Source organism: Phallusia mammillata, chromosome 4 (genome assembly GCF_965637545.1).
Source record: "Phallusia mammillata chromosome 4, kaPhaMamm4.hap1.1, whole genome shotgun sequence".
Classification (NCBI taxonomy): domain Eukaryota; kingdom Metazoa; phylum Chordata; class Ascidiacea; order Phlebobranchia; family Ascidiidae; genus Phallusia; species Phallusia mammillata.
The window spans coordinates 21,576,556-21,604,108 of record NC_137255.1 but is presented as its reverse complement, the minus strand read 5'-3'; the positions used below and the strand labels follow the sequence as shown (position 1 = coordinate 21,604,108).

At 37.0% G+C, this 27,553-nt stretch overlaps 3 protein-coding genes across 5 annotated transcripts; 1 reads left to right on the top strand and 2 right to left on the bottom strand.

Annotated features, from left to right (window-relative positions):
• Window positions 1–1,502: 1,502 nt before the first annotated feature.
• LOC145224527 (histone-arginine methyltransferase CARM1-like) lies at window positions 1,503–9,511 on the bottom strand. Of its 3 annotated transcripts, none has more exons than XM_080091046.1 (14): window positions 9,290–9,511; window positions 8,431–8,550; window positions 8,233–8,330; window positions 8,061–8,099; window positions 7,928–7,993; window positions 7,694–7,832; window positions 7,100–7,252; window positions 6,832–6,974; window positions 6,125–6,330; window positions 5,120–5,257; window positions 4,432–4,553; window positions 3,780–3,976; window positions 2,995–3,061; window positions 1,503–2,506 (listed from the first exon to the last, which is right to left on the bottom strand). In XM_080091046.1, the coding sequence occupies exons 1-14, from the start codon at window positions 9,438–9,440 to the stop codon at window positions 2,391–2,393; spliced, it is 1,755 nt and encodes a 584-aa protein (XP_079947172.1). In that variant the 5' UTR covers window positions 9,441–9,511; the 3' UTR covers window positions 1,503–2,390. The 3 variants fall into 3 exon arrangements, with proteins under 3 accessions (XP_079947172.1, XP_079947173.1, XP_079947174.1); XM_080091047.1 differs by having other exon boundaries at window positions 2,995–3,058; XM_080091048.1 differs by having other exon boundaries at window positions 9,296–9,511.
• A 615-nt stretch (window positions 9,512–10,126) lies between these two features.
• LOC145224142 (U2 small nuclear ribonucleoprotein A'-like) lies at window positions 10,127–18,440 on the top strand. The gene is made up of 8 exons (XM_080090577.1): window positions 10,127–10,235; window positions 10,563–10,651; window positions 10,778–10,925; window positions 11,226–11,454; window positions 12,053–12,132; window positions 12,296–12,383; window positions 12,456–12,549; window positions 18,180–18,440. Exons 2-8 carry the CDS (start codon window positions 10,570–10,572, stop codon window positions 18,224–18,226), a joined length of 768 nt encoding a protein of 255 aa, XP_079946703.1. The 5' UTR covers window positions 10,127–10,235; window positions 10,563–10,569; the 3' UTR covers window positions 18,227–18,440.
• A 730-nt stretch (window positions 18,441–19,170) lies between these two features.
• LOC145224141 (calpain-A-like) lies at window positions 19,171–26,886 on the bottom strand. Its single transcript, XM_080090576.1, has 11 exons — window positions 26,722–26,886; window positions 24,577–24,735; window positions 24,016–24,147; window positions 23,110–23,303; window positions 22,589–22,720; window positions 22,076–22,190; window positions 21,416–21,504; window positions 20,867–21,037; window positions 20,452–20,570; window positions 20,019–20,155; window positions 19,171–19,560 (listed from the first exon to the last, which is right to left on the bottom strand). Exons 1-11 carry the CDS (start codon window positions 26,872–26,874, stop codon window positions 19,336–19,338), a joined length of 1,626 nt encoding a protein of 541 aa, XP_079946702.1. The 5' UTR covers window positions 26,875–26,886; the 3' UTR covers window positions 19,171–19,335.
• Between the last annotated feature and the right edge of the window lie 667 nt (window positions 26,887–27,553).

Here is a 27,553-nt window from a genome sequence, read left to right as displayed (position 1 = left end):
CGTAAATTACTGAAATTAATACAGCCGTATGAGTATCATGGAAAACTTTCATTACCTTAACACTGTGTCATGCCCAAAAGACCTTAAAAGTCTGCCCAACAGCGCCACCACACGGGCTATTGAACATAGACTCATCCTGGCTCAGTGGAAAGGTTGCAGTTATAACATAATTTTAAATGATGTGGACAGACCGTGTTAGTTTGTCGTGATTTTTGCAAGTTGTTGTTGTCTTAAACTTGTTAACTTGTTACTGCGTTCATCATCTAACCTAAACTTTTCAATTTTAGCTCTGTTAGACAAGGTCGTTTCGAGTCCAAATTTTTTTCCTTTAAGACATCTTCTACCTGTAGCTTGTATTGACTTCTTTTAGAATTTTTGCATTAAAACATACCTGTTTGTGTGGATGGAACCCTGCATTTTGAAACTGGAGACGACAAGAGAATGCGTTAATCGGACGGTCGTCACATGTTGAGGCGGGTTGGGGCCTCTTGAAAAAGAATGAGCAGAAAAATAATAAAACAAACTTTGTGTATTAGGCGAAGTATATTTTTGCTGAACCTAAAATCAAAAATTGCTCTACCCCTTTGGTTAAGGGTTTCACCGTACCTTGGTTTTACTGTTTTAAGGTATTACACTTACAGTGTGCTAAATTTTTGATTGACTTGAACAGGTTTTTTCAAGGTTTGGTTTGGGTGACCGCTAAGTAGTTTTAAGAGACCGCAAGTGTTTCATTTAAATACCAAAAAATAGCCATATTTGCTTATTTGCTTGCAAGTCCAAATTTTGGGAAACCGCTGGAGAAATTTGGGGGACCGTTTCGGTCCCCCAAAACACCTTAAAAAAACACTGGACTTGAACATGGACCATCATGCGAATAAGCTATAATTTAAAATATTTTTTTTCGAAACAGTTTGCAAGGAGGCGTCACTAAAACATTTTATGACCATAAAATCTCGAATTTAATCAGAACTTGTAACATTTCTTCAAAGGTTTTTCACATTTTAATCGTATATTGCCACATATAATTACGTTTCTCATGACAGAAATGCGCCATACAAAAGATTTGCTATTTGCTTAGCTTGAACCGTGCTGTTAGTCTTCAGAACAAAGCGCTAAGTCCAATATTTACTTCAAACAATGGACTTGTTCCAGATAACATCTGAAATATCAGCATTTACGTCTATTTGCGGAAACTTGCATTGTTCATCAAAATCTGGATTTGTCCAAGCGTCAAGTCTGGGCAATCTGTCTTTCGTTGTAGTGCGGATGAGCTTTTCTGCTCGGGGGAAGTAATGAAAAATTGGGCTAAATTCGGTCCTGTCTTTACATTCTGTGACCGTAAATTTATTAATTAGAAATTACTTAGTTAAGTAGCTATAGTTGCTGGACTAAACCTAATGTCCAAGCAAGCAACCTAATGGCTTAAACTTGGAAATTCAGATTCTTGCGACAATCTTGGGGTCGTTTTCAGTACTGATGGGCTAAGCTTAAAACCACCAAAGTCAATTCATTTGTTGTATTCCGAAAATGGTTGAGTATTGTTTGGAGGTTTAGCTGCTCGTAGCGACAAACACGATGACAATCTGTAACACACATGCGGCAGTCATGAAACTTGGATGGTGAAAAGACAAACACGAGATCAGGGTTCGAATCCCATGGCGACCGGGTTCGGACACGATGCAAGAAAAGAGCGTTTGTACATGAAAGCGAGATACAGAACCGAGGTTCGGGCGTTTTCAAATAAGTTGTGTCAAAAATACAGAGTTAGTGAAAAGGTTTCGCACGAGCTACGAAGGCAGTATACGCTACAACGGGGATAAACCAAAACCTTGGTAAAAATAGTCCATTTCGGCGCCAAAGGATAGAAAAAAAGTTCATTACGCACGATATTTCAAATTATCGAAATGGATATTATGCAATCTTTTGGTTGAATGCTCTTTTTTTAAGGCCCTTTAATAAAATAACCAGTTTTTTTCGAGTCTAAATGTTTGCCATGATTAGATATGTTAGTTGAAAAGTGTTACACTTTATTGTTTTGCTTTCAGAAACACTGTTACTTTGCTATCAATCAAACATAAAATTTTCCGATTGCTACAGGCTGGGGCAAAATCTTTTGGCGTTTATCGTGAAACCGTAATTCATAAGTGTTTTAGAACCTTGGATTAGAGAATGACAATGACAGGCTTAACGCCTTTTCAGATCAGATAGAAAAGTCAAACCGCAACACGAGTGGCCGCATGGCGGCAGTAGAGAGAAGTATAAAGCACACAAAGCATCAAAAATGATTTTAGGTCGCCAACCACTGTAGCCCCCGCGAATATATTTACAGCACATTGGCAGTCACGTGGTGGCACCAAAGATTGTTCGTTTTTCGTCAGGACGCGGGTGGGTTAGTAGTAAAGGTTCGCGGTTCCGTTCTGTGTCACAGGCTGCTGAGCCGCGGTTCCAGGCGTTAACGAAGTCTTGGTACTGCCTACGGTTCCAGGAAAGGGAATTCCTCCACTCACTGCAAAAAATGCGTGTTGGTTTAGTGAGAAGGTTCAAATTTTCCTTTTGTAGGTGCTGTACAAACCGCAACTACTTTTACAATGAAATTTGAAAACAAACTGAAACCCATATTATATAGACTCGATTTTTCTAGTTTGTGCCTAATGATATGTGAATGCTTGTGAGTCCAGCTTGATGGGTATAATGCATTCAATGGGCCTGGCGTACTATGATTTTATGAGTGTTTTTATATATTCATATATGAGTATGTAGTGATCACTGGCCTGCATCAACGCTTTCGGGCTGAGCATAGTACGTGTGTATGTTCACCTTACCATATCATCCAGGTATGAAGTTTATCAGTGCGAAAATGCAGTATTGTATTTTCAGTTATTCTTAATGATTAGAGTTTTCAGAGAAAATCACGACAATCATTGGATTGCAGTCAAAAGCAAAGGCATAAAACGAAGTCCGAAAGTTGTATTTTGGAAACGACATGGTACTTACATAATGGAACGGTGTTGCAGTGAGCGTTGGGAGCAGCTTGCGTTCTACCGTGCTGGTCATGGTTCTGCTAAAAAGTTAAACAATCGTCAGAGCTAAAGCCATAAAGCGTTCTGAAGCCCTAAATACTTCCAGAGAAAGCAATGCCGGACACGCAACAAAACTTGAAACTGCAAACAAAGTTTATACTCCATGAAAATGGAAAGAAAATTGCAGGAATTGAGTTTTATTGGAAAGCAGGGTTATTAAAGTTTGACGTGCAGTTATTGTCAGAGCAAACGACAAAAGTAAAATTAAATAGTAGGGGTGGGCTAAAACCGCAAATGTTCTGTTTGGTCAAGCACGCATGGTGCACTGTGACGTCACACACATTCCCAATTCCACGCTTGTTTTGTAGCTTTCCCAGGCCCCACAAGTACACGTTTTCTACAATATAGCGCATTTAAAACAACATACATTTTCGTATTTGGATACCCTTTGCAACACTAGTTTCGTATATTTTTTTAGCAGGGCATGAATATGCAAATTTAATGCTCGGGTCAGTTTGTGCAACTACTCGGGCTCCGAGGATCAAAAACAGCGATGCTCAGGATCGAGTACTCGGAAACAGCATTTTTTAGGTTTTGACTCACATAAGATAGAACGTTTAAAGTTTTCATTTCCGTTGAGGAACTAAGATTTTTTACCATTTTACAAAAATCCTATTTAATGACGAACGAAACACCAGATCGTTATGAAAAAGCATTCCTCTACCACTTTATCCTTCAACAATTCAGAGGTCCTCTCACCTGATAGCACATATTAGCGTGGGGTTGTTGCGGGTGAGATCTATGCTGTTGCTGTTGTTGTTGCGGGTCGTGCTGTTGTTGCTGTGGATGGTGGGGTGGGGCGACCGAGCTTGGATACATGTTGTTCGGTACATTGGCCGAATCCTGGCCAGCGACTCCAGAACAGTAAGCGTCGGACGGGGATGAATTGTTCGCACCTGGGTTAAAAGCAGAAAGCATAAGTGTTGCTATCATGTGTGACCAGTAAAGGATGGCCGATACGGTTGATTTCAGCAAGGAACGGGAGGCACAATTTTACTTATGGTCTATTACTCGCGTATTGTCTGAACAAAAGGAAAATCTGTATGTAGTGGTCATAGCGTGCACAGCTAATGTTGCCCACAGTGCCCTCAGTGTTCCTGGCATGTGTGTGTGTTGTTAAAACAGACACGATAAAAAATCAATGTGACATTAGTTAGGTTTTCCAAATAAGCGAAAAATCAAGCAATTTGAAAACACGAGTGGAGGAATTTTTATTTAATTTCCTACATATCTTACAGTTACAAAAACAGCAAAAATGTTTTAAAAACATAAATTGATTTCAGTTTTCCATGGTATAAATAAATGCAACTGAGCCCTGACACACATGGTTGTGACATGAAAAATTTTTTACCTGCAGGAGCGGATGGAGGCTGACCGTTATAGTGAAAGAATGGATTTTTAAGGTCCAATGTGTTTTCTGATTTGCAACCAGTCGCTTCCACCATTGCCTCTATGTCTACATCGTAGCTTTGTCTACAAATAGAAATCAAGTGTTAAACAATAATGCCGATTTCATAATTTCCTTTGACTGATTTACATTTCACAAACACTGATAAATATATTGGAACTAGCCCTTTTTGGAACTTCTTTTAAATGGGAGACATTAGTCTAGCTTTAAACACTTCCATATAATAAAAAGTAAACCTACATCCACACCCAATTTAAACATCATTCACAGTGTGACAATTACCCCATCACATGTAATTTACACAAAACCTAGCCTGGGCTGATGTTGCCAAAGTTTAATTGCTAGTTCATCTCGATGTACAAACCAGGGCTGGTTGTTAAAAGATAAATGTGTGAATTTGTCATATAAGTTGATTCTTTTATAAAATGCTACTGAAATAGCACAACATGTAGTCAATTTATTATTCAAACAGTTGACTTTAACAGCAAAAAAAGTCATCTGTACAAATAAAATACACAATGATCAAATGTGGTCAAATATAAAAATTCACCCATCTAAACAAATTATGAGTTTGCTTTTATACACACTCTCTATTTAATTTTTAATTTCTAATGTCAACTAATGTTCCCACCTTTTGTTGGATCGCAGGACAACTTTGCCCAACAAAACTTCTCCAGCTTTTACAAACAGAGGTGATCTCAACAAACAGCGAACTTGATACCAGTGAGTTAACGCTTCTGTGGGTGACGTTGACAACCACACAGTGGTTCTGTGACAAAAATATACATAGTTTAATGCAACGATTATTTGATTGGGCAGGAACTTGGAAGAATAGTCCAGCGCATATGACCCATATGCAGACATAAAAAACCTTGTTTGGGGTTCGACCCCGTGAAAAAAAAGGTTAGATAAGAAAAAACAGATTGGAAACTTAAAATTATCCATTTTGGAAACATTGCAAAAGCACAAAAAATACTCTTAGGTCGCTGGGATCTATTATATAATTTTGGGATTGATTATTTCAAACCCTTTTTGTGTAGGTAAAAAAAGCACAAAAGAAACACAGACAGGATATTTTAAAAATATAATTATGTGGCAGTGAGCAGACAAATAGATTTCTAAAAAAAGACGAAGGATTTCAAAGCATAAATTCGTCCAAGGACCATGAAAGGTCAAATAAATGAAAGAAATCATAATTGGCAGTTGCCCTATTCCTGTTGATTAAAAATTTAGTAATTACTGACGAAAATTCGATTTTCATTGCCTTTTCATGAATGTTAATTTGGTCAACTAAAAGGAGCAAAATGCACAGTGGCCTTAAAGCTGAATTTTTTTGGTGGACAAGTCAACACTAAAATATTACATTGACAACAACAAAAATCTTTTTTTCGTGTCAGTTTAGCTACAAAATTTAGTGTTAGGTGGCTTTACGAAGCCAAAAATCATGCTGGTTTCAATTTCAACCTAGCGTAACTGAATGTAACGGTCATAAACTTTAACAAACCACCAAACACCAGGCATTTCTTGTCAGTATAATATGTGTAATACCTAATTTTAACACTTTAAAAAACAAACTACTAAAACAAGTTTGAAATTAAGTATGTTTAACCAATGCTTTAAATTCATTCCCACTTACATTGTGCCGATAAAGGCAATGTCAAACCAAAATGCAAAGCCGTGAACAGTTCCAGAAGTATGTGCAGTAAAATGTAAAGGAATCTCTATCCTATATAGATCCTCTTCCTTGGCTGTAAGGAAGTTCACTGTGTGCTTTACACTTTTAGCAACCAAGATGCGAATGTCAAAAGTGTCAACAATAGGCTGCTTGAAGTATTCCTCCACCTTTAACGGCAGTTCAAAACAGGCAGTGAGACTATGTATAGAGGTATGTACATTTATTTAAATTCCTTCGAAATTTGACTGTTCCATGCAATGGTTCGTGAACTATACATACCAAACAGAATTAAAATAGGGATTTGTGGTTTTAAGTGAGCTACATCATTGTAGGGAAGTCAGCCATTATCCCATGACATTTGTAGTTCTGAACTATTTTAAAATTTAATATGATTTGAAATGCCAGAAACCATCATATATATATATTATTTTTAAACAGTAAATCCCCTTGCACTTAGCAAAGACCCACTAGCAAAGTTGGTGTCCATTTGTTATGCTGGGCTTACATTGTTTTTTTTTAGTTACAACATACCCAAATGTATCCAGTATTTGCAGGGGTGATTATACTAAAATCATTGCAACAGATATTTATCTCTATGGTCATAGACAAGTAGGTAGCAATTTCAAAAATTTTAGCTTGAAAGAAAGAATTCTTTAACTCTGACTTACAGCATCATCTCGCAGAGGACTTAAATCAACACCATGGAAGGACTGTTGATACCAAAAATTAGCTTTGGTGAACTGTTCCATGTACAACATTTCATCAGAAAATGGAGCAATATGCAGGTCTCCAATAGTGGGAAACATCAGTCCTGCAAATAGATGAATTGTTTTGCACAGAAACCAAATATGTGAAATACATAAAAATTTAATTTGTGTAGGAGTTAGTCTTGTAAGCAAGCAATTTATTTGAAGAAATATTGATGCAAGTTCGTACCGTTCTGTTGTCGCAAAAACTTCTTAGAATGCAAAAATGTTTCAAGCATTCTCTCGTTAAACAACATGTAACCCATTGGCTCAGATATGATAACGTCAACTTTCTCTGGCAAAGTAATCTCTTCAATCTTGCCAGGAATCACAATAATTCTTCCTGAATGCAAAACATTTTTTTCAGTATTTCAACATGAAAACCAAAACAACAGGTACATTTTGTTTAAGACAATTTTGACATGTGTGTTACCAGCATGCCAATCAATTTCAATTACTAATTAATAAATAAATTTAGAATACCGTCACATGACAATGTCATGTAAATATATGCACAGTGTTGAGAAACAAGCACACATTTAACAATGGAATTATGCCCAGCAGAATAATAGAAAATATTTCACCATTGTTTGACTGAATACAATATAAACTGCACATTAGCATTCTAGCCATTCAGATTTTATACAACAATAAGGAAATTTAATATTAAACGATAAACTACAGCAGTAATATAAAAATGTAGATGCCTGTAAACTGTTTAATCACAGGCACAAAAAAACTATATATTGCCTAAAATATAAGCAGAAAATTGTGAAATAATCACCTGCATATTGACTGCATGATACCAGCTTCTTAGTGTGTTCCGCCATGGTGCTTGCTTCAACTGCATAAACTTTTCTTGCCCCAGCTTGCATTGCAAAAAATGAGAGAATACCAGACCCAGCACCAACATCAAGAACAACCTTTTTGAAAACCCAAACAATGTCTTTAATGGTATGCTGTGGTTTTGCATCTTTACAAGCAATTGAGAAGCTTATTTATTTATTACCACTCTCACCTTATCTCTGAAGTTAATGTAATTCTGTAACATTGCTTTTTGATATGTCCCTGTGCGTATGTAATCCTGAAAAGAAAAATATATTTGTTTGACATGTATACATGAAAAAACATAAAATATAAATTAGGCTTACCTGCATCATGTTTTGCTGTTGCGATAAATATCCATAAAACTGAAAACAAACAACAGGTGTTTAGTAATTTAAAACTCATTTGCCTATTAGATGTTCCCTCAGGTTGTTAGTGGTTAAGCCTACACATCAAGCCCTTGGTTGTAAACTTGAAAAACAACACATGTATATATACCTGGAAATATTGTACAGCTGATGATTCTTCAGTCCTTTTGTCAAAAATAGACTTGACTTTTGAACGGAAATCAATACATGAATGAAATCGCTTCAGCTCTAAATTGTTGACATAAAGTAAAAATTACAACTCATATTGTTAACTTTTTTTGTGACAGTCAAATCTTTCGACTTATTTACATAATAATAATAGTCTCACCATCTTCTGAAATAAACTTTAATAAAACACTTGTATTGCCATGAACGTTGATGAGGTAAACATCAGATGCAGCTTTGCAACATTCACTTTCAGAGTCAACTGTGCACTTCAGGTGGACATCTGCATTGTGAAACAAACTATTTCAATATAAATACACAATCTTACTATAAAGTTGTTTTGTGCTATTTTTGGGTGATAACATGGCATTTTTTTAATTCATAAGGCAGTGCTCTTCAACCGGGGTTCCGCAGAGCCCTAGGGTTCCGTACAACCCTCACAGGGGTTCCGTGAACTTTAAGAGTTGCACAGGGGTTCACAGCGGTTTGGTGTAGCAATTCAAACAAGAATGATTCATAATGTCATTGTTGTGAACAGCAATACTCGCCTGTACGATCTAGTTAACCTTGGTTACACCATTGATCAATTGTGACGTAATAAACATAGTCTTGATACACTTTGGCTAAGTTGCAAGAATGTGGAAACGACCGATCCAAGCAACATTCCAATGCGTTTCAGTGAATCGTTTAATTGAAGTCAACTATTGCGCTTGGGGTGTGTTAAGTAAAATGTATGTTTTTTCTTTGATACTTGTATTACATTAAAATTATTTTATGGGGGGTTCCGCAAAGTTTGACAAAACACTATGGGGGTTCCGTGCCACTAAAAAGGTTGAAAAGCACTGTCATAAGGGCTAAAAAAGAAACACACCAAAATGACAAGAACTTTTAAACCCAGAACTGTGTGCTGTCTTTCAGCAAATTCCTTGTGCATGGATTGTGGTGACATTAAATAAGCATGCCACAGAGAAAGAAACATAAGAGTAACACCATGCAATAACATGTAAAATGAAAAACATTACCTTTACCTTTTCCCTTAAATATCGAAATATTGGCTTCTTCAGCAACCCTCTTCACTTCGACTGTGAAAAGCTGGTCCACATCATTTTCCCCCTTTTCTTTGTACAGGTAAGATACTTTTACCTGTTCAAACTTTATTGTCGCAGATGCCATTATCAAATACTAGAAAAAATATTACAAAACTACAGAACACTGGAAGAAATTGGTATGAAAGTTTGTGTTGCATTTATGTCACTTTCACAAAGAAAAACAAAATTATAGAAATGTGAAAATGCACTTGTATAGGTTATACCTAATCAAACTACAATTATTTGTTTGCATGGGTCTCCAATTTAAAACAAACAAAATGCAAATGCTCTTGCCCGAACCCTAAACCCTCAACGAACATCTTTATTTTTACAGCCTTACCGAAAAAATGAGAAACAAAGTAAAAGATGCAGAACAACGTAGAAAAGGTAACACATGTTATTATTGTACACCTACTGCAAAAACTGCGAACCAACGCTAAGTAAAATCTGCGCCTGAAATCGCGAACGCATGTGCTTCGACTCCGCGTTTGGAAAAAAAAACAGCGAGTCACCGAAGAGGCGAACAACAATCGGCAACGTGCGTCAAACGTTAGACCAATATGTTAAATAAGAAAGTTAAAAAACCTTACAAAACAACACTAAAGTAACATATCATTGTAGACAAAAAATAAATAAAATACATTCGTGCCCTAAATTTACACTGTATAGAGCGTTGGAGCTCTACAGATGTCACTCCCCAAATATTATTTTTTTCGGTTTTGTTGTTATGCTCCACTGAACGCCATTGTAAAACACGCGCGCCCTGCGCTTTTTTCCAGTTTTGTGTGCTTTGCTGTTTGTTCTTTCACCGTGGTTAAAGTTTTGGAATCTTTCCGATGGAAAATTAGGTATTTAGATTTTTGACAAAACGTTTCATAATGTAAGTATGAATTATTTTTTATATTTTTTGCGCTGCACAAATAAAATACCTTTCATACGCATTTCTACTTTATCATTCAGCTTTTAAAATCATTTTTCCTGTTATAGTTGGTTTGGTAAGATTTTACAACGGCAAATGGTCAAGATTACTATTAATTTAAAATGTTTTTAGTTGTGAAAGCGCTACTTGTGTTTTACTCTGTTTTTCACTGATACCTTTTTTAAACATCAGTCATCACATCAGCAACACATTAATAAAAAATAATATTTTGTTGATTTATATAAACACTAAACAAGTTTAATGCCATACAATTTATGTGTATAACAGATTCAAGATGGTGAAATTAACACCTGAACTGATTGAACAGGCAATCCAATATATCAATCCTGTAAGAGACCGAGAACTTCATTTAAGAGGTATGATTTACTCTTACTCTACTTCTTACAAGCAACAGACATTCAACCTGTCTGATAGTTGCGTAATCTAGGCAATTGTTGATCAGTGATATATATAACTCTGATTGAAGTGTATTATTTTCACAGGATACAAAATTCCTGTGATAGAAAATATGGGAGCCACCCTTGACCAATTTGACACTATTGATTTTTCGGACAATGACATCAGAAAACTGGATGGATTTCCCATGTTGCCTAGAATTAAAGCTCTACATTTTAACAACAACAGAATTTGGTGAGCTTTACGTTTAAGTTATATATACTGAATTAGTTCAAGATTTAAAACTGGGACACAGTTTTTTATAATTTTAAAGTTTTTTAAACAAGCAACTTGGTTCATGCTGCAGTAATACCATGATGCTCAAATTATTTGTTAAAACATCCTTGAATACAAACTGCTGTTCATCGTTTTTTTTTTAAATCCTGGGGAAAATATTTACCTGTATTTCAGGCGTTTAAGTCATGGACTTTATTTTCTTTACATTAACTATATATATATGTCTTGTAGATAAGTAATTTACCCTTTTAATTTTAGTCGTATTGATGAAAATGTACACCAGTCCATTCCCAATCTGCAAGAGTTGTATCTTACCAACTGTGAGATACAGGAGCTTTCAGATATCGATCACCTTTCTGAATTCAAAAAGCTTGAATACCTGAGTCTAATGCGGAATCCAGTTACACATCGACAACATTATCGCCTGTACGTCGTTCACAAGTTGCCATCTGTCAGAGTACTGGATTTCCGCAAAGTTCGTCTGAAGGTATTTACAACTACTTTAGATTCTTAGGAATTTTTGGTAAATGTGCAAAGGTGTTTGTTTTATGGCCTAATTGTGTCAGTATTAAACTACATGTTTCAGAAGAATCTGCAAATTTAGGTCATATTTTTTTATATTTATTAAGATGGCAACTAATATTTAAGATAATAAGTGATAGTTTATGGCAGTGGTTCTCAAACTCGGTTTTCGGGGCCGCATGCGGCTCCCAACTACTTATTTTGCGGCTCGCACCAGACCTCAGAAAACCATCAAACATTGCTATTTTAGCTACCAAAGTAATAATCTTTAGTGATTTTCTCAAGGTTTCGTTGTTTTGCGGCTCCCTACACACTTAAAAAAATACCATTTGGCCCCAACAATAAAAAAGTTTGAGAACCACTGGTTTATGGTCACATCAATATGATGTGGTTTAAGAGGTGGGCCAAGCAGAATATATCTATACCTTTCATACTAAACAAGGTTTTTATTTGGCAAAATAGTAATACGTTTGGTCCATCCCTAAAACTTTTCCCACTAGTTTATTACAAATATCCAAGACAACAAGAATATTTGTAATTGCACTTTTTCTGGACTGCCTTAGGAAAAACAAGAGGCTAAGAAGCTTTTTGGTTCCAAGCAGGGAAAACAACTCATGACCGAAATTCACAAAAAACGAAAAACGTAAGCATTGAAAATTGAAAAATGCACGCTCGCTTCAATTGGTGAGTTGTCACAATGAGTTGAATGTCTTATGTGTTAAACTGAACAGAACAGATGCTACAAAAACATGTTGATAACCTATAAGCATGTGTTTTTTTATGTTTTATTAAGTATTTATACACAGGTTTACTCCTGGGGCACCAATCAAAAGCAATGGAGTGAACCATGAGCCAGTACCAGGACCATCAAAGGCAGATAGAGATGCAATAAAGGTTCATAATTGTGCTTACATAAACTGGTTTTTACAATGAACTGCATATCATATAAAATGTGTTCATTTTTAGGAAGCAATTCTTAATGCAAAATCTCTTGATGAAGTGGAAAGGTTAAAACAACTCCTGCAGGCTGGACAGATCCCCAACAAGGCACCTCCTGCAGGTAATATGCATGCTTATTAAAGCTATCATTCAAACAACAAAATTTTCCACTTGCAACAATGCCCTCGAAGGTTTGCTTATTTAAATGTGTCTGTTTATTAAAGGGTGGCAATAAGATAATGTCATGTTAAGTCTTACCAGGTTTGTGACAAGTACTGCATGTTATAACTCAACACCAAATCTCATTTTTCTTTCAAATCTAAAAACAATATTACAACACAGTAGAGTTACGCAATGTGGTAGGTACCAAGTTTTGGATGCAACTGATTTAGGAACAAGTTTAAGTGACAGCTTCAGGTTTTCGACTCTTGTCTCATGCTTTTTAATGTGTTAAATAAACTTCACAATGTAAAATTTTGAATGTTGTACATGGCATAAGTAGGCCATATTCTCTTTCACACATCACTGGATCAATTTACCATTGTGTTGGAACAAACATTTCACTGCGAAATGTACCATCAAACCCACAAGCTTTCTTAATTTTCACCCAAGGCTTGGGTTCAAAATTCAAATATAAAATAACTAACTTTACTTGTTTAATTTGACCAATTGGAAGAAAAGTCAATGACAATTCATGCAAAATTTCTGCACAGCACATTTTTGAAACAATATCAGACTCATGCCTTTTTGAGATGAATGTTTGTTGAATTTGTATGAAACTTTTAGTTGATAGATATGGTCATGTGATTAAATCATCTGTTTAGCTTGGTTTTACCCCTTTTGGTCGAGTTAATTTGCCTAAATATTGTCTGGTGTGCGACGAATCACATCTTCCTGTTTCAAGACATACTAATTATGGGTCCCCTTCCCTGAAGGGGACGCATCTTGATTTCACTATGTTTTTTTTTTTTTTCTTTTTTTTTTTCTTTTGTTTTTTCTTTTTTTTTTCTTTTTTCCGCCGTGAAGTTTGTCCATGCACTTTTGGCAACAAATCTTTGTTGGATTTGGATGAAACTTTCACAGATTGAAGATATGGTTATGTAGATGTGCCTTTTGGTTTGTTTGACTTAATCACCCCAGTATTTACCCCACCAGCCCCCTAAAATGGGTAAAATTTTAAACAATGTCCGAATTGGATAAAATTTGGACAGTTTGTTCTTTGTGCCATAATTAGGTATCGATTGTTGTGTTTTACCCTGCACCCCCAATATTTACCCCACCAGCCCCCTAAAATGGGTAAAATTTTAAACAATGTCCGAATTGGATGAAATTTGGACAGTTTGTTCTTTGTGCCATAATTAGGTGTCGATTGTTGTGTTTCACCCTGCAGCCCCAATATTTACCCCACCAGCCCCCTAAAATGGGTAAAATTTTAAACAATGTCCGAATTGGATGAAACTCGGACAGTTTGTTCTTTGTGCCATAATTAGGTGTCGATTGTTGTGTTTCACCCTGCAGCCCCAATATTTGCCCCACCAGCAGCCCAAAACGGGTGATTTTTAAACAATGTCCGAATTGGATGAAATTTGGACAGTTTGTTCATTTTGCCGTAATTAGGTGTCTACTGTTGTGTTTCACCCTGCAGCCCCAATATTTACCCAACTGGCCCCCTAAAAACGTTTAATTTTTTAAACAAAGTCTGAATTGCAAAAAGTATTGACAGTTTGTTCAGTTTGCCATAATTAGGTGTCGATTGTTGTGTTTCATCCTGCAGCCCCAATATTTACCCTACTGGCCCGCTAATATTGGTGAATTTCTTAAACAATGTCCGAATTCGATGAAATTTTGACAGTTTGCCATAATTAGGTGTTAATTGCAGTTTTTCACACTGCATCCCCAAGATTAATGCCACTGGCCCCCTATAATGAGTGAATTTTATAAACAATGTCTAAATTTAATGAAATATAGATGGTTTATAAAATACATCATCCATTGATCTTTTTTACCCTGTGAGTCCCACCTTCACCCCAGTAACCCCTAAGTGGGTGTGATTTTTAAACATTGACCATGTTGCATTCTTAGGTGTCAAATTTGACGTTTTACCCTGTAGTCCGATCAATTACCCCATTAGCCCCTTAAAAAGGGTTAACTTTTTAAACAATGTCATGAAATTTAGAAATTGTTTATTATATTCTATTTTGAGATGTTGATTGTTGAGTTTTGCTCTGCAGTCCCACCATTTACCCCATTAACCCCTGCAATGGTTAAATTTTGCAAACAATTGCCGAATTGAATGTGACTTGAATAGCTGTACCTCATATAGCATGATTATGTCTGCAGACTTTATATCGCCTTGTTTAAACAGATAGCACCAAAATTTTTCATAGTTTTTTTTTGCAAAATGCATTATTTACAACTTTGCATGTGTGGGGGACCCATGAGTTTCTGCTTGCAGAAACAACTAAGGCTATAAAAGACAGTGGCTGATATGGGACCTATTTAATAAAGTGTACGTAGTGTATGTGCAATGGCAATATGTGCTGAGCCACCCTTCTAGTTACAAAAATAGGAGCACTGATATGGTGTGAAGATTCTGCTAGGGATATCGAATCTAGCTGGATTCGAATCCCTTTTTGCCGTTTATATCGGGTAATTGGAACCGTTAAATGTGTGCTCTTGCCGTTGGTAAAAATGTAAACACTTGCATTACGTTTTTACGTCGACGGCCGGTCATTGTACCTGTTGCAAAAGACGGCAAGTGACTCCTCGCCGTCAAATCAGGGAGCGCTATAACAACGCCATAACGCCGGTTGTGCATTTGAAGCATATTTAGCGATTAGCGCACTTGTTACGCATCTGATCACGTCATTACGTTTATGCCATTGAACGACATACCGGCGACTTTTTGCAACGTCTTACCAGCATCTACCGTAATTTTCCGTGTATAATGCGCAAAATTTGATTAATTTATTGTCCTAAAATCTAGGGTGCGCATTATGCATGGGTACAACAATTTTTGAAGAAAATCTGCCTCGAAATAAAACTTGAAATCAGACCTTTCTTCTTGTTTGTTGTCAATCGCGCATCACATTTAGCCATCCTGCCCAACACACTTAGTCAGTAAAATTCATAATTGACGACATATCGTTTGATGCGATGGTGCAATCCTTGATGGTGTGTTATTGTCAAATACTGCACACTGCCCATTTAGCGACAACGTAAATGGGGTGATATCATTGCCGATATGCAACGGATCGAACTAAAATTTTGTATATAAGTTTGAATTTAATTATTCTGATTTTTAGGTATTTTAATCTGATACATATTAAACTTCATTTGTGTTTTAAAAATAAAAATGTTCTCTGCAAGTATTAAGATCGGTTCCGCTTGAACGCGACCAGTAAGATCTCGTTTGCTGTCACGATGTACCCTACACAAATCCTAAACATTTTTCGCTATCGAGTTTGCGAGCGCATGCGCAGTGATACTGACCGGCAGAATAACATCCGGTTGTTTCAAAAGATGATCTTTTTTCTGAAATAATTTTACGTTTACGGATTTAAGAGTAAACATTTGGGTGCGTATTATACATGGGTACAGGCTTTTTTCCAGCATCGACATGCCATTTTTAGGGTGCGTATTATGCACGGGGGCGCACTATACTTGGAAAATTACGGTAATTGTTTTCCGAATTCGACAACAAAAAACGTGTAACGGTCATGGCGTTAGGCAGCGATTGGAAGCATGGGATTGTCTGCTAATATCGCAAAACAGTAAAGGAATACCAAACATATGACCATTGGGTCAAACATAAAAATGTAGCGTCCAAACTTTGTTTGCTAGGGTACCTGTTTTTGCAGTTGTTTTAGGTTAACAAACGTTACATATTTGAACGCTAGGGAGTCTATGTCAGTCCTCTACCACCATACAAATCAAATTACCTCAGCATGCTTACAACATAGTTACCTCTACTGAAGGCAATAAAAATCACTGAATAAAATAATATACCTATTTTTTAACCTTATGCTGATTGTTCTGGCTTTGTGGATTTTGGGGCATTTAGTTTCAATACAGTTGTGCAAATTTTTTCCCAGTGTTTTTCTTTGTTTTGTTTGGTTCGTTTTTACAATATAAATAAAGAATATGTTTTATAATGTAATAAACTAGTCTACTTAAGTTGTTGTCAAGATTAATGCTTGCACATTTAAAAATAATATAAGAATTGGATTCGATATTCTAGATTCGAAACAATTATTCTAGAATACCTAGCTATTCTACTTTGAACATCCCTAGATGCTGCGTTATTCTTTAAGATTAGTGGTTCTGAACCTTGTAGTGATAGCGTACCGCCGCTTCGTGCCAAGCCCTGTTTTAACGGTTATCAAAAGATAGGCATTTCTTTTTGCCTAGACTAGCGCCTTTCTGAAACCAGCATTGTTAGAACTTTCCAAAAATTTCCAAGTCACGAGTTTCTCTCAAAACCAGGGCTACTCAGTTGGATTAGTTGAGTTGCATTTTTTGGACTCGACGTGAATTAAATAGGGTAAACCTCAGTTAATCCGACCCGTTTAAAACAAAAAATGTCCGAATTAGGCGAAGATCCGGATTATCCCATGTCGATTAAATCAAGTGATACCATATTAAAAATCATTTTGACCTCAAGTTTTGTCCTCATGGGCGAAGATCCAGATTGACTGAATTCGATTTTGCCGAGGCTTACTGTATGACGGAAAGCTACTCGCGTGCCAACGGTTGAGAACTGTTTAAAAGATAGGTTTGCGAAAACATATCCGGCGTGTGTGAGACGTTGTTGAGTGCATTTGTGTTGCAAATCGTTTTTGAAACGCACGTGGTCGATTTCACAATACCCACGCGACCCATGCCGGTTAGCTGATGTGTGACGTCACATTCAGCGCCCGAGGTGTGAGAATGATTTTTATTCTGAAAGAGTACGTATTCCGTTCTAGACTATAGAAGAGAGAGAAAATGTATCACTACTTCCATTAGTATGGATCACAGTGCATTACTTCAATTGGGGATGACTAACTTAAAGCTTCGTGCACCGTTTTCACAGCAAGTAGTTGCGGCACTACCAAGAAATCACCTTACTATTTTTATGGGGGTTAAACGCTATATTTCAAGTTTTCAAACCTTTGTTCTGTCATTATAGACTAATGGATAGAACAGACGAAGGGTAAATGCGATTGGTTTTAAGATCATCTCGTCGGCTAAATCTCTATTTGTTCGAAATTCTGGTACCGTTCCATTACTTTAAACTTAGTTCCTAATGTTAAGTTTATTCCCGAAGCCTAACCCAGTTTCACTTTTAATCTAAATATGCCTGTGCGCTTTATGCCATTTATCGGTTGGCAAGCATAGTCTGTTGTGAGTTCTTATGTTGATAGCTCTACCCACTAATAAAGACCAGGCTGCTTCGTTTGTGTAAGACAACAAAAACTTTCATTTGTGCGAAGCCATATATCTCTGCATGTACGAACGACCACGCTGAATAAACGTTGCCAATTGTAGGAGCACTGAAAGTAACATGTTTAAAATAGGCTTTGTTAGATAAGCAATGGCTGCAGTAGCATTTCAGACTTTTTGGGAACGGAATAGCGGTTTAAAATACTAACATAAATGCCATTGTGGCTTTTTAAACTTTATTTTTTACTGATTAATCTTCCTTCTGTCTTTGTTGCCAAATGTCTTTTTGAAATACATCTCAAATTACTAAATTCTCTTTTTTTGCAGGCAAAGCGGCTGATCAGTCAGTGGAAGTTGAGATGGACGAAGATTGAGCGAAGAGTTGGCCTAGAAAGATTTCTGGTTGAGCAATTTCTTTCTGTACAGTTAAACTGCCTTCAGCTGGCATGAGTTGAGGCCTGACCTCAGTTTCCATCGTGTGGAAAAATCTTTTAGTTTTTCAACCTGCTATGTTGCTGCTCATATTTTGTTAAATGATGTTTCGGTTTACAGGCCAGAAATATTGTCGAAAAAATCCGATTCACTATACTCTTGTCTTTGGATCTATGTTTACATGTATGTAGTGCCTTTGTCAAGGAAGAGCTGTTTGTTCTGTTTTCAATTCTTTACAGCGAGTTTTAGCCAGAATTCACTCTTTACAAATGAAAGGTCTAAATTTAATGACTACAACTAGCAAGTATACGACTAACATAAAAGCGATGCAACTACATCCCTATGATAAAAAACCTGTATATGTACCAGTGCAAATTGACATCAACAAAAATCAAGCAAGTATTGTCAAAAACATGCTAATTGGACAATTTTCGGCACAGCTCTAGCAAGCGAAACACAGTAATGCCGTTTGTCGTGCTGTACCTTTTATACGGCTTTATTAAATGGTCTTCACAGGTGTGTTGTATCAAATGTTTCTATTGTAAAGCATAGCAGCTTGTAGGGATGGGCCGAGCCGAGCCAGAACCCGAGTACTCGATACCGAGCATCGCTGTTTTTGATGCTCGGTGCTCGGCCGAGCAGTTGCACAAACTGACCCGAGCGTTAAATTTGCATAGTCATGCCCTGAACATACGTAACTAGTGTTCTAAGAAATCCTTTAGAATCTAAAGGGTATCCAAGATAAAGAAACGAATGATTTTTCAAATGTATTGGATGGTGGAAAAACGCGTTCTTTATGGGCATGTACAGCTCAATAAAACACCGCCGGTGACGTAAGATACCTTATAGAGCTAAAACGTAGAAAGGGGATTTTTTGTGACGTCATAATGCACTGAGCATTTAAGTGAGATGCTCGGTGCTCGACCAAACAGAACATTCGCAGTTTTGGCACATCCCTAGCAGCTTGTATAGGTTCAAAGCATAACTCGCGAAATTAAGCATCAAAAACGCAAATACACAAGCAGCAGGAGAAAGTTATAAGTAAATCATCTTAATGAAGTTGCTCCAATATTATGGGTTTCTCCGTGAAGATTCGCAACAGAAATGACCCGCCCTTTGATGCGTAGAACGATGACGGAACTATGACGTAAAAACCGGGACTGAGAAGACCACTAATGGTAACTTCACGACGATTGATGTAAGAACCACTGGACATGATCTGGGAGTTACGACTGAAAAATCTTGCGTCCAGTTTTTGGGTCGGTTTCTCTTCCACCTGTTTTGTAGAGAATAAAAAGTAGAGATTGATTCGATTCTATGACAAAATTATTAACACTTCTGTGGGGGGACCTATGATTCTATGATAAAAATGGCCTTTTGACTGTTATGCTTGTTACATGCGAAATACTAAATTATTCAAACATTTAGTTAATAACCCTTGCCACCATCTGTGACAAAACAATGCTTTCGAATTTCAAATTAACTTCGTTGAACCCGTCGAAATATAATTATCTAAAATTATTTGTAACCCCTAAACCAGGAGTACAGCCTATAGGCTACACACGTAGCTCAGTTGGGTTTTATTTTTGAATTGTTAACAAGCAATTTCTTGAACAATGATGTCGCAAGGGGCCAGGTTTTATGAAAAAATTCCTGCCTTCATTTCAGTTTTAGAGCCGGTCTTGTCTTGAATCTTTTGTCCTCCCCCTACAAAAAAACTTCAGAAACACCAACCTTGAAAATGTGCACAGAAAGATACAAGTTTTCGACTCCCTTTGATCTTGCCACTCTTCTGTACTCCTGCATCAAACCAAGCACAAAAGAGCATTTTCCCTCCTCCTCTGGTTTATCCTCCACAGGATCAAAATCATCTTTGAAAAAATCAATCCATAAAATTAGTTACAATTTGCAGTTAGGCTACGACTCTATGAAATATGCCTCAATACTTTGTGTAAATTGAATACGCCATTGAAAGTCATGTTAAAAATGAGTTATACATTCTTTTTTGAGAGCCTATATTTTATGCGTAATATTTTTTCAATCTAATCCTTCAAATCTAGCTGTTTAGGTTTCTTACACTTTACTATTCATACGTAACAAGGGGGCATTTATCAAGTTCTCATGTAAACCTAAAATAAGCACAAAATCTAAACAAATCGTTGCTTGCTTGGTTCACGAAGCTCCATGAAGTACTGGGGATTGGCTTGGTACCCGTACAAATCATTTCTACTTCCACCAGCCGTTTTTCCGGTTATCCATTCGCCGTTGATAGCAGACCGAAGCCACCTGGTTAAAACAGTCAAAATTAGAAATTGTGTCAGTGTTAACCAATACGACGTCGGTTTTTGAACTAGTCGGTTGTTTTTGTGGAATGATTCAAGGGGTTTCTGATTTGCATTTTTTCATACGAGCCGGCTCACCGCGCAGCATAGAAATTCAAAACAACCGTTATCAAACAAAAACAAAATTACTTCGTAAGTGTTTCACAATATTGAAATTTCAGAGCCCACTGTGATAGGCCATAAAGTCTTGAAATTTGCTTGTCTGCAGCGAGAATATGTCCGTTACTATTGTAAATTGACCTGTCCCCTGTAGGAGCACCATCATTGTCAAAATCAGGTCCAACTGTGCAAATGGTGAGGGCGGTAAAATGCTGTGAAAGGTCATCGAAGGTCATCCACCATTCTCCATTGTCCTCGTTTGCGTGCATACCATGCTTCAAATCCTCGCTAACAAAGTCCCATGTTGGTGATCTGTTGAGGAGTGTAAAAGTTTTAGAGTAATCTTCAAGTTTCATCAACAGTTGGTATAGATACGTACTAAAAGCGCTGCTACCATACCATTAGTTTAAATTAAGAGGGGTAGCTGACACGGTGACCACAGAGTCTTTCGCTACCCCGCACATTCTTCCTTTGAATTTATTTTGTTTTTGTACTTAAAATATTTCGTGCGAAATAAACTTACTTACTTACTTACTTACCTACTATAGACACTACTATATATTCTCCAAACCATATCGCCATTGAGCTTCCAATCGATGAAAACCTATTACTGCAAACGCCTTTTCAAGAGTTTATGAAACATTTTTCAAACTTAGTTTGGCACGTAAAGCATTACATAAAAAAACTTACTCGTCGCTCCAGTCTCCTTTCCACTCTGTGGAGTTTCCCCACGGGTTTCGCAACTTTACCAGATTTACGTCAGCATTCTTGTATGCCACCTTTTGGGAAAAACAATAGTTTTTAGGGTTATTAATAATTTAGGTTGGACCTAAAACATAACATCGGTCTTGAAATCAATTCAAACCATTCGTAGGATCAGTATTGTAAGCGGGTCTGTAATTCGAGCACGACTCAGAAAGTATAAGCCCGATTAAATGTTTATTAGAAGCCTATTTCGGCCCGAAAGTTTAAAACTATAATAATAAAGACATACACAATGGCTTAAACAGGACGTTTTAAGGTGGTCGAACATTAGATTTAGTCCAATAACTAACCACTTAGCTATAGGCAATTTATATATTTTTTAAATTACGGACACAAAAAGTGAAGGCCGGTTCGAATCAATCCCGTTTGGTAAAAAAAACCTAATCTCAAACCCTGCCCGAACCCAGTCCGACTCACAACTCTGGGTTATTGGATTATTGGCCTTAACATACCTTTCAAAAGGAAGTGCATAAAGCTTTTACATTTTAAACTAATGAAAATACACTTTAATGTAAAAAAGCATTTTACCTTTAATGACTGAGCTTAGTGAATCAAACTTGCATCTCTTATTTAAATGCATTTTACCTTTGCCACTTGCAGGATGGCGTACGCGTGCGCACTCACTAGACCCGTCTCCTTATTTTCACTTTCTGCGGTGCCTTCGATGCTAGCACAGGCAAAACTGTCGTACTGCATTGCCCTGCAGTTAATTGGTTTGAATAAAATGTTGTTTACGGTTTTGTACAGTGGGGTGAAGTGAACTCTATACAAGTGATTTTGGAAAGGGTTTAGATCCAAGGTTTTAAAACCATTGAGTTGTCAACATTCACCTACTTCACATTCTGTCACATTTGCGGCGAAAATCTTTTTTACGTGCACAGAGTTTGTATTAACCGATTGCATATAGACGACATTCCCTAACTTCAAATTTGACTATCTACCAATATTTAACATATTTAGTGTTCGATAAGGTTGTTAAGCTTACGAATGTTTAGAGTATGCCAAAGTTAGTCCATAATCTCCACATGTGGATCAACAGTTTTGTAAGGCCTAAATTGAAAATAGAGTAGGCAGATTGTGTTTGTCAATCGCTCTTACTTTTTAAGCACGGAAAACAAATTGTCCGGGGTCTTGCTTCCAAGATCATATGACATCACGATTCCACCAGTTAAATCTTCCAACCCGTCTTGAGTAAATCCTCCTTCAATTGCTTGGTAAGAGTTATGCAGTCTGTCGAAAAAATATTGATTTTAGTTTAGAGATATTTTGTCCAACTCCCAATACAGCAACGATAGTACTCTAAATAAGGATCCAGTGTTCAAAATATACAGATAATCCAAAGTTTTATCTTCTAATACGTAACAGATAAACATCATGATTTGTGATTTTGAAAACAAGCATGTTACAGTTCTATAATTACATGCCAAATAACACACGTACAAACAATAGCAGTTAGTTTTGCCTCATATTTTTCCAAAAAAACACTCTAACAAAAAAATTGAAACTGAGTTTTGTAAGGCACATGGGCAATCCCATTTCAACTTTTTTCCGGTTCGGTTGTATGTTTGCTAGAAAACTGTTTAAAACTGGTTTAGTCGGTTTAGTTAACAAAAACTTACTTTGCGTATGCCTTTTCCACAAGAGGGAGCCAGAACTCGTCACTGTCGTCTGATTTACCGAAACAAAGTGACCCGTTAATAGTCGGAAGGGCGTCATCCACAATAACATCAACCCATTTACCAAACCGCCAGAACCGGAAGTGAAACATTCCCGCGTAATCCGCCCCCTGCATCGACTGGTTTTCTGGAATTACCTAAACCACAAGATAATTTGTAATCTACGTTACTACGACAATCGAACCATAAACGTATTAAACTTGTACTGACCAACAAAATAAACTCTCACATTTTTTTTACCCATTAAAATATTTAATCACTTGTTTGGCTATCGGTTTAAACCAGTGGATCCCAACCAGGGTCCATGGCCCCCAGGGAGGCCACGAGCTGTGTTCCGGGGGGGTCACGGGCGTAGATTCACAAGAAACACCTACTAAAAGTCATTTTCACTTTAACTTTATTCCCAAATTTAATCGACTATTTTACATACTATTTGTTTATAGTGAGGTTTATCACACACATTTACTCTATTAGACCTGTTTAAGGCCAAAATTAATACCGCATTCCAACGCGAGATTGCTATCTACATTTTAAGGGGGCCACAGGTCATACATGGTAACTTGAAGGGGGCCACGAGGCCAAGAAGTAACTTTAAGGGGGCCATGGTCCACGAAAGTTGGGAACCACTGGTTTAAACCATAGCTAAACTGGGCTCAAAAGTCACTGTTTGAAAAATCTATTTTTCCTAATTCTGCGTTATGTGTGGAAATGTTTAAAGGTAGACTATTTTAACTTCAAAAGAGAAACAACAAACACTCGCTGTCGTGAATAAGAGATTTTAGAAATTTCACACAGGCAATCAAAAGCCACTATACGAAGATTTGTGTGCTAAGTCATGTCGTATTTTACCTTTTTAAGATGTTTAGCTGATCTGGATATAGCTGCACACGAAGCAAGAAACCAGCAGTTACCCAGCATTCCTTGCTTAATATCTTTAGTGCTTGTTCCATCTTTGGTGAGTCTTGGGGAATCCGAGATGTCCTGAAGAAACGAAGTCAGTTTAAAAATGTATTTTTTTAACTTACCAGTAGCTCTTAACCGGGGTGCCTTTGGTGCCGGACAGTTTTGTCTAAGTTGTCAAATGAAATCGTATGCTCCATCCACGTTTTATTATTACAATGTTTGATATTGCCGCTAGGTGTTGCTACAGTCTCAATGTAAGCCCGAATGGAAATCCTTCTAACAGCAAAAATGTCCTCGATTCAAATCTTATAAAAATGAAAAAAATAAAAAAGCAAACTGACAAATGTAGCGAAAATATTGCCGTGAAGGTGTAGATTGATAAAAGGCTATGTTTAACCTGTTTAACAGTAGTTTTAACGTTTTCAATTAAAAAAAAAGAGGTAAAGAATGGAATAAAACATTTTTGCTATTTTTAGGATTATGTGAAAGCAAATTACTGTACTTTACCTTTGGTCTCTTCCATTCAATTTCTGCCCAGTTTGTAGGGGCACCAAAAGTGTAATAAAGCGATTTGGTATCGCTAAGGAAATCGATGTCTTTGTAAATAAAGCTTGCACCTTCTTCTTTGCTTTTTTGATTGATTTCGCTTCGAATTTCGTCGAAGTCCTGAGAAAATCGTTGTCGTTGTAAAAATTGGTCCAAATTTGAGATATGATATCAGAAAATGCGCACACAAGGTAAGTGTATTGATCAACTGCTATCTGTACAATAAAGGCATAAAAACTTTAAAACGAAAACACGCATTGGGAAAGGAAAGCGCCGGTTACATTTGTAACATATTTACATTTACTTGTAAAAATGACATAGTTCCTAAGAATGTCAGTGAATAAAACAGTATGTTAATTAATACAAACAGATAGCACTTTTTCATAAATTGCCTTATGTATGTGTTAGGAACGAGGCGTTTTTTATTCAAAAGCAAATTTTTTGGTTCTTCGTGTTCCAAAAATAAATAAAACTTTCAGCATCATTCTACAGTCGTCGCACCTGATACGTTGAATTACATGCTTCAGTGACCGCTAATACAGGCAACCGTAAGCATGCTTAACGCAAGATGTTGTTGGTTGTGCTTGTGTGTCTGAATCAAAAAGTTCCGGCGAATGAGAGCAATATTTAGTGACTCTGGAAGTTGCATAATCGCCATCAAATAGTCACAATTCACCAAAATTACTAGTTGTACAATCTGGTTAGCAACACTGTTAACGGTTTATGTTAGCCACGCTTTGTTGGAAGATAACAAGTTTCTTATTTTGCAGTGCGCACTTTCAACCCCAAATAGACTACCATCCTTATAAAGCCCATGGTTTTTGTGTTGTTGGTCACAAATAAACGCTTCCATGTTCATTTATCGGAACCAAATCCGCTTGGAAAAACAAATTGTTATTTTACTTAACGATGGAAAATCAACATGTACGAAATATAGCATCATGCCGCAGTGGTCGTTCAACTTTACTCACACTCCTGTCGGATATAAGTTTGTTGATCACAGCAACCTCTTGGGACGATATGTTTATTATACGCATCTTGGACGAATGGGCGTGCCTTGTTAGTTTTGTCCCTTTGTTTGGCGTCGCAATCCATAACATATCAAACAAATTTTTATGATACAATGAAAAGGTGTGTAGCTCAGTAGTTAGTTTTGGCATAACTGTTGGTATACCTAGTTAGGAACTGTTATGAAAGGTTTAGGTCAAAATCTAATATTTGGCAAAAACGTCGAATAACTTCGGTCAATCTGGACTTGTCTCAACAAATGTTTTTGAAAGATAGGATCGTGTGCTGTAGGTGCAAGAGAAATGTAAGTTAAGTAATATTTCCATATCCACCCCAAAACATGTTTTATACATATGCTGCAAAAACGTATTATCGACAGTGTGACTCGCTCAAAAGGCAAATGTTTTCGCCAATCAACCACGACGCACCATAAGTTATAATATGCATTCGACAACCGTATCCTTGTTCCATGAACCTGCAAACCAAGCAGTTCATGATTCGATGTATACCCAACCGGCAACCGTGACCCCTGACTCTTTAGGTCACTGATTTGAAAAGATATCAACCATCGTTTTTCATGCGTTCAACATTTACGAACACGCCTTAACGCACTATCTATTTCACATCTTTCCGATCACTGATCAACCAGTTGCACCGTGAAGTTATTTCTGATGAGCCGTTGGGCCTTCGAAATTTAGTAAAGCAGATACAAATGCGGGTTGAACTGTTAAACAAAGCGCTACATCTCAGCAAAGCACTGTAAAAGTCATCTAACTTATGAAAATAAAACCTAGAAGTCACAACCTATGTTACCATGGAGCAAACCTCAATTTTGATGTCACACTGTTCCCACACAATTTACTCTTCTAAGGTCATGTTTTTAACTGATTTTGAATTTGATTAGCAATCGCATGCAGTTTTTACTAAACATATTGTGTTTGACTTTACTGTCGTTTTTTTTATTGTTATTCGATCCCAATATGTCATTGCTGTCTTCATGAAAAAGTGCCCCAAAACTGTTAATTCAAAATACCTTTTAATCAACGAAAAAAACGACGAAAAAAGGCGAGGTCTAGCCCGTTTATACATCATTCATACCGATATAACTTTATGTTCGGAAAACGTCGAGGTTTCTTCGATATTCTCAATGATGTCTGGATCAGCCTGTCGTTCAACCGGCAAAGGAGCTTCAATCGTCGTCTCGTTAAATTCGATGTCATTTTTCTCACGGCTTGAATCAATGTTTCCCATTGTAAACCACAACTCACCCGATTGTTCTACTCTATGTCGATAAGCTGTGATAAAAAACGCATGCTGGTTTAGGCTTGAATAATAAGTTCATCAGCACACCACTACAACAAGAAATCTTAATGTCTTTCGAACAACACCTCTAACGTTGATTTGGCCCGCGTCACTAAATATATGAAATAAAACCGAAGTAAGCTTAGTAAAGAGTGAAAATGGTCAATTTGTTGGAGCAACCTGCTTGTGGTCAAAAGTTTGTGAGTTCAAACCCTGCATACACCACTTTTACACCACGGAAATATAACGCAGTGCCACCAGGGGACATGAACACAGGGGGCGCCCTTTAATAAAAAACAAATACAGTGCACAAAATAGGCGTAATAAATTCAAACAAACAATCTTTTCTTGCTGTTAACTGTTTATCCTGTAACATAAAAAAATGTTTTTGAGTTTTGTTACTTTAAGCCATGTTCAGACCATTATTGATAACAAAAGGTTAACTATTACCTGACAATGACCAATTATCTTCTATCCCGAAGCTGGTCTACCTGCCACCAAAAAGACTTCAGGAGATTACCCAGCCGCAACAGTTTCGGCAAAGCGCTTGAAACGTAAAAAAGGCAAAACGCAAATTGCTACGCTTACCGGGACTGACGCCTCAAGTGAGCTGAAACGAACCGATGGG